The sequence below is a fragment of the Poromitra crassiceps genome, assembly GCF_964638095.1.
Source record: "Poromitra crassiceps genome assembly, chromosome: 13".
NCBI lineage: Eukaryota > Metazoa > Chordata > Actinopteri > Beryciformes > Melamphaidae > Poromitra > Poromitra crassiceps.
In genome coordinates, this window is record NC_139644.1 from 35,165,064 (window position 1) to 35,175,633 (window position 10,570).

General features: G+C 43.1%; 1 protein-coding gene across 1 annotated transcript; it reads right to left on the minus strand.

The window, feature by feature from the left end:
* Positions 1-3,044: 3,044 nt before the first annotated feature.
* csdc2b (cold shock domain containing C2, RNA binding b) lies at positions 3,045-9,364 on the minus strand. The gene is made up of 4 exons (XM_083649123.1): positions 9,231-9,364; positions 6,841-7,235; positions 4,754-4,876; positions 3,045-3,240 (listed from the first exon to the last, which is right to left on the minus strand). Exons 2-4 carry the CDS (start codon positions 7,023-7,025, stop codon positions 3,078-3,080), a joined length of 471 nt encoding a protein of 156 aa, XP_083505249.1. The 5' UTR covers positions 7,026-7,235; positions 9,231-9,364; the 3' UTR covers positions 3,045-3,077.
* Between the last annotated feature and the right edge of the window lie 1,206 nt (positions 9,365-10,570).

The window sequence follows — 10,570 nt, forward strand, 5'->3', positions numbered from 1 at the left end:
CAGTTTTCTGGTGTCTTGCTTTATGGTTTACCATTGTATCAAATGGACCTTTGACCTCAACAGTGTAAATGGTTATTTTTTGTTTATTTAGCAATGTAATAAACACAATATTTTTACATTCATTCAGGACAATTAATCTTTTTGATGTTTTTCTGCAGAGCCTCTTTTGGCCATGTATGTATGTAGACCGCCACACATCGGTGGTGGAGGAGTTGAGTCCCCCCCCCTTGATATGTGAAGCGCTTTGAGTATCTAGAAAGGCACTTTATAAATGGAATCTATTATTATTATTGAATTGATGTAGAGTGTCAGTGTAGCACGTTAGCTACATATAAATATATGTTTATATATATATTACTATATTTAGCTACATACTGTAGTATATACATACTAAGAACACAAACCTGTGAGCTTTTGATTGCGGGGCAGTCCCTAACTACTTGTTCATACTGGTCTCCCCTTTCCTCCTACATCTTCTACCTTGCTAAAGACATACACACACTCCTAAAGAAGCACAACATTCACTAAATGTGAATCATAAAATGCTTTAATGTTCTTTCAAGGCTCAATATAAGTAATAACGGTGATGACCGCCGGCGCAGCGGCTTGTCCACAAAAGAAAGTGCTCTGATGTGACAGGAATGAACTGAACACTATGGTGAACTAATCCAGGCAGTGAGACTGACAAATAGACAGGATGCCTAGAAACATCATGGAGTAGGTATTGTATAAAATGACATACAGTAAAGTATATACCGGGCAAACATGGAATAACTACAATTTACATTTCAGTGACAATGGATTCCTCTATTATTGGCATCAACTATGAAATGATGTAGCTCACATTGACTATTCTCAAGAACTCACACAGTTATATTGTTTTTATAACAATAGAAAAAGAGATTTAGAAAGACTTTTTTTTTTTTTTTTTTTTAAGCAATTGATGGCTCGAACCCTTTTGAAACAACAATAGTTAAACAGGACAACAAATTGAACCCGATAACCCTGATAGTGAAGTCTGGAAGGTTGTGGCAGTTTTTCTCTGTGGAAGTTGAAAACATTTTATGTGCAGCTTTTGACTCTATTACCCCCCAAAACATAAAGGTGGCAATCCCAAGACGCGTACAAATCGAAACAAATCATCGAATAAATAAATTAAATAAATAAACGAAAAGGAGAGAATACACACAAGGTTATGCATTTGCCAGGAAAACGCATGTAATCGCTTTTCCATTCACAGTAAAGTATAAGTATTTTTCAAACGCCCATGCCTTGGTTTCTTGTTTTGTCCGCTTCAATCCCCTTCATGCTTGTTCTTCCTCACACACAGATAGACCTCTGTGTTTCTCACTCTCTGTCCCTCTAACCTTCAGTACATCCCTCTCTCCATCTCAACAAACAAACAAACAAACAAAAAGTTCCACTTGCTTTCGTCCTCTAAGGTCATGTTTCTAAACTGGTGGGTTGAAACCTATGGTTGAAACCCAAAAGTGGGTCATCATGAGATGTTCTGTCCTGGCCGCAGACAGAAAATCATTTCTGATATTGTGGGTTAGATCAGTGTTTCTCAACATGGGGTCCGGGGACCACCAGGGGTCCTTCAGGCGGTTCCAGGGGGTCCCCAGCAAACTGATGAATTGTAAACGTCACCTTTATGTCATTTATAAGACGTTAACACAATTAGAGGATGTAGAAGAACGACTGTTCTGATCAAAGTTTCTCTGCTATCGCTCTACCTCCTACAATACAGATCATGGACAGGTCATAGACCTCTGGACAAAATCATATCTAACAAATAACATTCTCAGATTTAGGTCCAAGAGATCAAAAATCTCCTCATTTGGGGGTCTGTGGCCTAATGTGGACTAAATGAGGGTCCTTGATAGGGAAAAGGTTGAGAATCACCGGTTTCAATGACATTTTGGTTCCTCCAACACAGTTGAGAATCACAGCTCTAAGGATTGTCAACATGCCATTTCCACTGCAACACCATCGGTCCGATCTCGACAGCCTCCATTCCCTCTCCTACTTCCTTTCCTATCCATTATCTCTACTGAATTTCTCATTTTCCGCCCCGTCTTCCTGAAGTTTGCACTTGATGTAAGAACAGCGAAGTGCAGGTTCACTACGATCACACTTCATCTGACCTGCAGGTGCAGGACAACTCCGAAAAAGAAGGGAAGTAAATCGTAATTCAGCGTTCGTCTGTGCCGTTGGCTCCTCTCTTCGCTGCACACGCACTCTACAGTCACATCTTGGTTTGGAGATCTGCATCACAACAGCCTGATAGTACATACAGGTGAGGTCTCCATGTATCACGTCAGACTGGAGTGCAGATCTCCAAGCAAAATCACACCCACAAGCTCTTCCCTATACCTGCAACTCTGATCCCCCCCGCTGGTAACTGGCTGGATTTACACTCCCATCTCAGATCTACCGGTAATCTTTTTCCACCTAGATAAATCTGTTTTCATTTCACTGCTGTCAAAACATGAAGAGAAAAGAAGACTTTTGCCTAATTTGACAGCAATGAAAAGTGTCACATAACACAGCAAAATTGTCCGTTAGTTTAACTCTAAGAGTATGTGAGTGTTGTAAGTGTAAGTCCACGCCCGTTAGAGTTAATTAGCCATAGCAGCTCTATAGGCCGTTTTCACACCAACCGTTTTGAGGTCGTAAAGCAGGTGTAACCAATGACATGAATGAGGGCTCTGGCACTGGAACACCTAAATGAAATGGAACCATCATTAATGGTATTAGTTACACCTGCTTTACTTCCTGAATTACCACCTCAAAACGGCTGCTGTGAAAAGGGTCCATGATGGACAAACAACTCTCCAATCAACACCAAATACAAGTGTGACTGAAAAATCAACACTGGGAAATGTGCTATGTGCAGATGCAAGGTGAAAAAGATTGGAACTCAGAATGTAAATCTGCCGTTACCCTCGTCATCATCCACAACCTGTGAGCCCATGCCCCCCCCTTTTCGCCCCCCCATGCCCACCCCAGACCCACGTCCCCAGCCTGGCGCGGCCCCTGTGCCCGGTGTGCCCCAGCGAGCCTGGAGCTCCGGCCTAGGAGCTGATGATCTGACCGGACCAGGTCTCGTGTTTGCTCCCGGGGTTGAGATGTGTGATCTTCACCTCCACCGCCTGCACCTTCAGGTTCTTGGGGGGGACCCGGGAGACTTTGTACGTGACCTCGTCGCCCTCGACCGGGACGTACTCGCCCTCGATGCTGAAACAGGAATGAAAGTAGGACGAGGAGTTATTATAAGTGGGGGTTTCACAGACTAGTCAACTATCAAAACCACTAGTCGACGCTGTGCATCTTAGTCGACTCATCGTTCATCGGTGGTTTTAGGCATAAATAAATACATTGAACATACGTTTTGTTTGAACAATCATTTTCTACATGATGGCATGTTAAATAAACAGAATTTAAGGTATTTAGAGATCTATGTTGTTACTGCCCTCAAAGTCGGTATCTCCAGCTCAGACAAGTTGCTGGTGTTTAGCGGCTCATTTGTAAACAGCCTCTCAGAGCTCTGAGACTCTGCTATTTCACATACTCCCACGGTGGTCCCGCCTACATTAGTTAACCCTTTACTGGCTGTTTTTGAGACTTTTTGACGAGAATTGATCATTTTTAATTGGTGAAAAAAATATGATATAAATGTACGGGAGGTGAATTATTCAAGAGAAATGCTCTCGTAATAACATGAAGGATTTTAGTTCACTCCAAAATGTTGTCACATAATCCAGAGCAGACTCTTCCACAGAGCTGTCAATGACATTCTAGCACATAATGAGGTAAATGTTGAACTTTTGCACCCACAGGGCAATATATTTAATTATAATTATGCTTCTATTGGAGCGACATTAAGGTGAGCAGATAATGACTTTAATAAAACATAAAAACGTCAAGTTGTTGAGTTCCTAAAATGCTAACAGAGTGCATTGAGATTTGGAGCAGATTTGAGCTGCTATTTGTAATTCAGCATTTTTGTCTGAAATTAGTGAACTGCTTGGTTATGGTTATGGTTAGACATTTCAGATAGTATTGCAAAGTGAAACAAAATGAATGACTAATTCGGTTGTTAAGCTGTGACGTATGACCTCGCGACAATACTACTTCCGGGTCCAAGCGCCAAGCCTCTCTGCGTTGTCAATATGCCGCAGTGCTGTGTCCCTCATTGTTGGAATAGATACGAGACTAAAAAAAACGATTCAACTGTCATTCTACCACTTTCCTTGCGATGAGAAAGAGAAGAGGAAATGGCTGCAGTTAATAAGGTACGTTACAATTCGGAGAAAGTACGTAGAAAAACAACATTTGCCGCTAAGTCTAAATAGACTATCTATAAAAAGTTATGTTAAGTAAAACAATTTTTTAAATAAAAAGATATCTAAAAAGATTCACAGGTTCCACCATAGTTGTTTTGAATGAGGCGAGCGATGCCACTTGCCCCCTGAGGTGACGCGCGGTGAACGTCTGTCGTCAGTCTTAACAACCGAATACTGTCCTCTCCTATTATAATAGTAGCAGCAGTGTGATATAGTAGATGTATAATGTGTGTGTGTGTGTGTGTGTGTGTGTGTGTGTGTGCGCGTGTGCGTGTGCGTGTGTGTGTGTGCGCGCGCGTGCGATTTGTGTGTGTGTGTGTGTGTGTGTGTGTGTGTGTGTGTGTGTGTGTGTGTGCGTACGTGCGTGTGATTTGCGTGTGAGAAGTGTGTGCAGTGCCACTCACTCTGAGATGTGAACAAAGATGTCTTCGCCGCCGTGGGAGGGGCGGAGGAAGCCGTGACCCTGTGACCTGGAGAAGTTCTTACACACACCTTTATACACCGGGCCTGAGTGAGCACGCACCGTACTGTGGAGAGAGAGAGGGGACAGAGAGAGAGAGGAGAGAGACAGAGATGGAGGGAGTGAGAGGGAGAGAGAGAAAGAGGAGAGACAGAGAGGGGGGGAGAGAGACAGAGAGGGAGAGAGAGAGGGAGTGACAGAGAGGGAGAGAGAGAGGAGAGAGACAGAGAGGGAGAGAGAGAGAGGGAGTGAGACAGAGAGGGAGGGAGTGAGACAGAGAGGGAGAGAGAGAGAGAGGAGAGAGACAGAGAGGGAGAGAGAGAGAGGAGAGAGACAGAGAGGGAGGGAGTGAGACAGAGAGGGAGAGAGAAAGGGAGATGAAGTGGTGATGATCAAATGCACTCCCACACGATGAGAGCACTCATCCCTGTGGTGATTCACACAGTAAACAGTATTTAAGCTTTCTTCAGTCCCACGCATCCCACAGACTAGCCCAACATACTACAATATGCACAGGTTACATGAGAGAGACAGAGTAAGCACATGCCACAGACTAGCCCAACATACTACAATAGAGAGGCAAAGTGGAACGTCACTTCCTGCTTCAGCACTGTACCAGAGATTTTTATCCGCCATTTATTTTCCCATAGACATTTCGTAAAATGCTTATAAAATAGTTGTACTTCGTCGAACCAAACGGTTCAGCTAACGCTATAATCGGGAGAGACCATAGAACAGTTCACTCGGACCAAAACTTAAAAAAACAACATTGAAAAAATATTTTCTTTAAACCCGCATTTTCTTAGCGTTTTGGTCCCAGTGAAATGTTATGCGATCTCTCCTGTTTCTAAATATATCTGTACCGTTTGGTCTGAACCAGTAAAACTCTTTTTATAAGCATTTTACGAAATGTGTATGGGAAAATAAATGGCGGATGAAAATCTCTGGTACAGTGCTGAAGCAGGAAGTACGCGGTCACTTTGCCTCTCTATATGCACAGTAAACACAGAGTATAGGAAGGGCTGGGCAATACTGTTGAAATCATATCATGACAATTAGGATTTCCCCCCAATGTCGATATATATCATGATATGGTGTAGGTATGCAAAATCACATATTAAAGGAACACTCCGCCCATTTTCAACCAGCTTTGTATCATTAGAACATCAGTAGTATATCAGAAAACTGTAAACGGTTTTGAAGTCTGTCATTTAATTTGACAGTTATTGAGTGTTAAAGTGTGGACCAGTGACATCACTGGTCCACACTAACTCAAATTAATAACTCATTAACTCAAATCAACTCTCAATAACTGTCAAACTATTCATCATTCATCTAGTTTGACAGTTATTGAGAGTTGATTTGAGTTAATGAGTTATTAATGTGAGTTAGTGTGGACCAGTGATGTCACTGGTCCACACTTTAACACTCAATAACTGTCAAATTAAATGACAGACTTCAAAACCGTTTACAGTTTTCTGATATACTACTGATGTTCTAATGATACAAAGCTGGTTGAAAATGGGCAGAGTGTTCCTTTAAATAAAAAAACAAATGTGACTTAATGGGAGTTTTTTTTAATAAAATGTGTTTTTGTTATGATCAATTTAGACCAGTGGTTCTCAATGTGGGGTCCAGGGACCACCAGGGGTCCTGGTTCCAGGGAGTCCCCAGCAAGATGATGAATTGTTAACGTCACCATTATTTCATTTACAAGAAGTTAACACAATTAGAGAATGTAAAAGAATGACATTTTTGGTCAGAGTTTCTCTGATATCTTCCTACCTACAATACAGAGTCAGTCATGGGATTTGGACAAAAGAGACAAAATCTCATTAAATGGGGGTCGGTGGCTCTAATGTGGACTAAATTAGGGTCCTTGATATGAAAAAGATTGAGAATCACTGATTTAGACAACAGAATTATATTTAAAAAAAATCACCATATCATTGCGATATGATTCCACTGAAAGACGATGAACAATAATATTGAATTATCGCTCAGCCTTTGCACTTGGAAGAGTGTCCTTACGCTGAGTAGGTGCGGGTGCGCTTGGTGGGCAGCGGGCTGGGCAGCTCCCGGGGCCGCGGCTGGTCCCCGCCAGCCTCCCACACCCGGCTGCCCTCCCTCAGGAAGGGGAAGGAGAGGGCCAGCGGGGCGCTGGGCGACCGCAGGGGGGTCTCCGAGGGCGACGAGGCCAGGCCCGGGTCCGCCATGTGGGGAGGCAGAGGACGGAGGCGCGGGGCGGAGCGCAGGGAGGACGCTGCCTGTCGGACTTCTGGGCTCTGCTCTTCACACTGCGGACCGCTGCCGACACCACCGTCTGTCTGTCCGTCTGTCTGTCCGTCTGTAGGGTCTCTGCGAGTCTTTTTCACAAGGCCGTATCCAGGTCAGCGCTGTCGTTTCAAGTCTGTCAGGAGGTCTGGCTGTAAGGGGAGGCCAGAGGGAGAGGACAGTGTGTCATACGGCTATATTGATGGAGGAGAGGAGGGTGGAGAAGGCACAGGCCGCTAACAAAAAGCCTATTCAAGAAGGAAACCACAAGTTAAAGTGCACAGGCAGCAATCAGAGTACTCTTCCCCACTATTAGGCTGTGAAAAAGCACAGACAGGCCTATTTCCTTGGGCCCTTGCCTGGACATTCCCCTTCAGTTCAATTGTATCTGAATTCCAATAGCATATGGTTATGCTGCCGGGGTGGGGTGACCCATCCCAACCACAACGCCCTCACTGGTCACCACACTATTTCAATAGCCGTCTCTATAATGTTGACATCTAGAAATGTTGATGCAACATATTTTTGGGTTCAGAGACGTTGACGTTCTACAGATCCGTGGATTGCAGAAACATAATACAATGCCAACGTTTTATTCTGGCGACCAGGCGCACAACATGGTTTAGGATAGGCCTACTCAAAAACATAACATTTAGGCTAGAACATTCCAGCATTCCCATCTGAAAATAGGAGTCAAATCTTGAAATATCCTTTGTTGCCGTTTCTCCACAGTGCTGCTGAAGGTGAGGATAAGGGTCAGTCAGCTGATCTCTTGTCAGTGTTCAAGGGCAAATCCAGCCAGGAGACACCAGCTGACATCCACACAGTATAAATAAACAACCCGGCCTAGATGATAAATAGCAAGTCTATATGACACGGTGCTTTCACTGTGCTCTTCGGGGCCGCACAGCATCACGTGTGGGGGGAACCAACAGACAAACGTGTGTGGAGTGTGTCTGTGTGTGTGTGTGTGTGTGACGTGTGTGTGTGTGTGCGTGTGTGTGTGTGTGTGTGTGCGTGCGTGCCGTGAGGAGTACAGCAGCTTTCAAGATGGCTTTGTTGTTTTCCTGCCACCTCCCTGCTGCTCCCACTCCTCCTCCGCCCACATCATCATCACCACCACCATCATCAAGGTTACACACGCTACACTCGTACAGTCAGGGGTCGTGACGTCACATCAGCTGCACAACGCACCCGCCTCCAGGTGGTGCGCTTGTGACGTCAGCACCCCATCCCCAAATGAACTGTTGACTAACCTATAGGAATATAGGAATATTCTAGCAATGCCATGGGAGTAAAAAAAAAAAATTGTAGGCTATGAAGAGGTCCCTGTAATCACACAAATTACACACACAAGATCTACAAGTTCCTATATGAATATTCTAGGAACATCTGATTTTCAATTTGCAAATCCAGATTTAGATGTTCTTAGAATACAAACAACAATATAAAGAATGGTCCAGACTGGGTCCATGACACATTTGTTTGCCAGTCTGACAATGACTGAAGAGAAGAATGTGTGAAAACAGAAAGCTGTCCCAAGAGCTCTGAATGAATCCCATATCGCTTTCCTCAGCTGCACAAATCCCAGCACATCCATTCATTTACCATTTTACATGGGCGTGGGTGTGTATAATGCCTATCTACATTTTATACACGCTAATATATCATCAATGTCACGCTTCCAAGTCGTAGCAGAAAAGGTTGTTCGCCGGTAGTAGGCTACATCTCCGAGTCACAGCCTCATCACAGTCATCCGTCAAACGTTACAATGTAACGGTTACATTGTGTCCTTTCCCCCGATCTGCCAGCAAATGATATTAGAGAGAATATGGGGAAGGTGGCACTGCATGGCAGACAGGCAGGCAGGCGATGGTGATGGTGAGACAATAACTAACGACGGGTTTAGAGGTCCGCTCAAATTAAGCCTTATATCAGCGCTCAAATTGGTCGCAATGTGTCATCGATCGGTCCTCGATGGATCACCGACTCCGAAAAACACCTGTCATCCATTCATTAATCTGTTATTATTAATAATCTATCGAGCATGCGAGTGATAGGCGACATTTGCCCAGTCAAATAACAATAGCAGTCACACTCCCCCTGCAGGCATTTTAGGATCTATTATTCACTGAAATGTTACTTACTGCATTGGGCGCGTTAGCGGCTTGAGGTCGAGCGATGTGTGTGTTTGACGGCGTGTGTATTATATAACGAGATATAATGAAATAAATCGGTGGAGTAAATCCGCGTATAGACCGATGGAAAGCCCTGATGTAAGCGGCTGGCGAGTCTGCGCAGCTGGCGGAGATTCCTATGGCGTGATGTGACCGTGTGTGTGTGACCGTGTGTGAGTGTGTGTGTGTGTGCGTGTGTGTGTGTGTGTGTGTGTGTGTGTGTTGGATCGGATGTTATGTTACTGGCACAGTGTGATCAATGTGGTGTTTTTTTCTACATTTTTTTATTCAAACTTCTTTTGGTAACACTTTACAATAACGTACACAAATCCTATAGTAGTTACTGATAAACTAACCATTAACTAATCGCCAGTTAATCATTCGCTAATGAAAAATTTGGCATTAGTTTATCACTAGTTAATCATAGTTAATGAGTAGGTAGTCATTAGTTAATGATTAGTATCTAATTTCCTGAGTAGAGTAGTTAATCAGTACCTAATGATTACTAAATTTCAGCTCGTGAATAGAGTAGTTAATCATTACTTAATGATTCCAAAATGTCAGTGCGTGAATGTATTAGTTAATCATTAGTTAATCATTAGTTAATCTTTTTGTGTACCCTATTGTAAAGTGGTGCATCATACTCAGTAGTTCATGAATACTGAATCATTACCTGTCCATTAATTACTCTTTTCGCACCCTAATATAAAGTGAAAGATATCCTTATCAAATAAACACTCCCTCCAGGTGAGATTCGAACTCTGAACCCCAAGATTGTTAAATTGTAAGTCTGGTTCTCTACCATCTGAGCTAACCAGCCTGTTACTTGGTAGAGCCATACTATAGGTCTGTAGAGTCAGAGACTAAGTATTATGTCCTATCCACATACTACTTTCTGTTCAAGTACTTATAGTTTTTAAGATATATTCCACCCAAATACTACCTTCTCTCCAAATACTTATAGTTTTAAAGGTATATTCCATCCAAATACTACTTCATGTCCAAGTACTTAGGTATGTTTCAGCCAAATACTACTTATGTCTAAGTACTTGTAAGTACTTGGACAGAAAGTAGTATTTGGGTGGAATATACCTTTAAACTATAATACTTGGTCTCAGGCTCTACATTCAATAGTATGGCTCGAACAAGCAACAGGCTGGTTAGCTCAGATGGTAGAGAACCAGACTTACAATTTAACAATCTTGGGGTTCAGGGTTCGAATCTCACCTGGAGGGAGTGTTTATTTGATAAGGATATCTTTCACTTTATATTAGGGTGCGAAAAGAGTAACTAATGGACAGGTAATGATT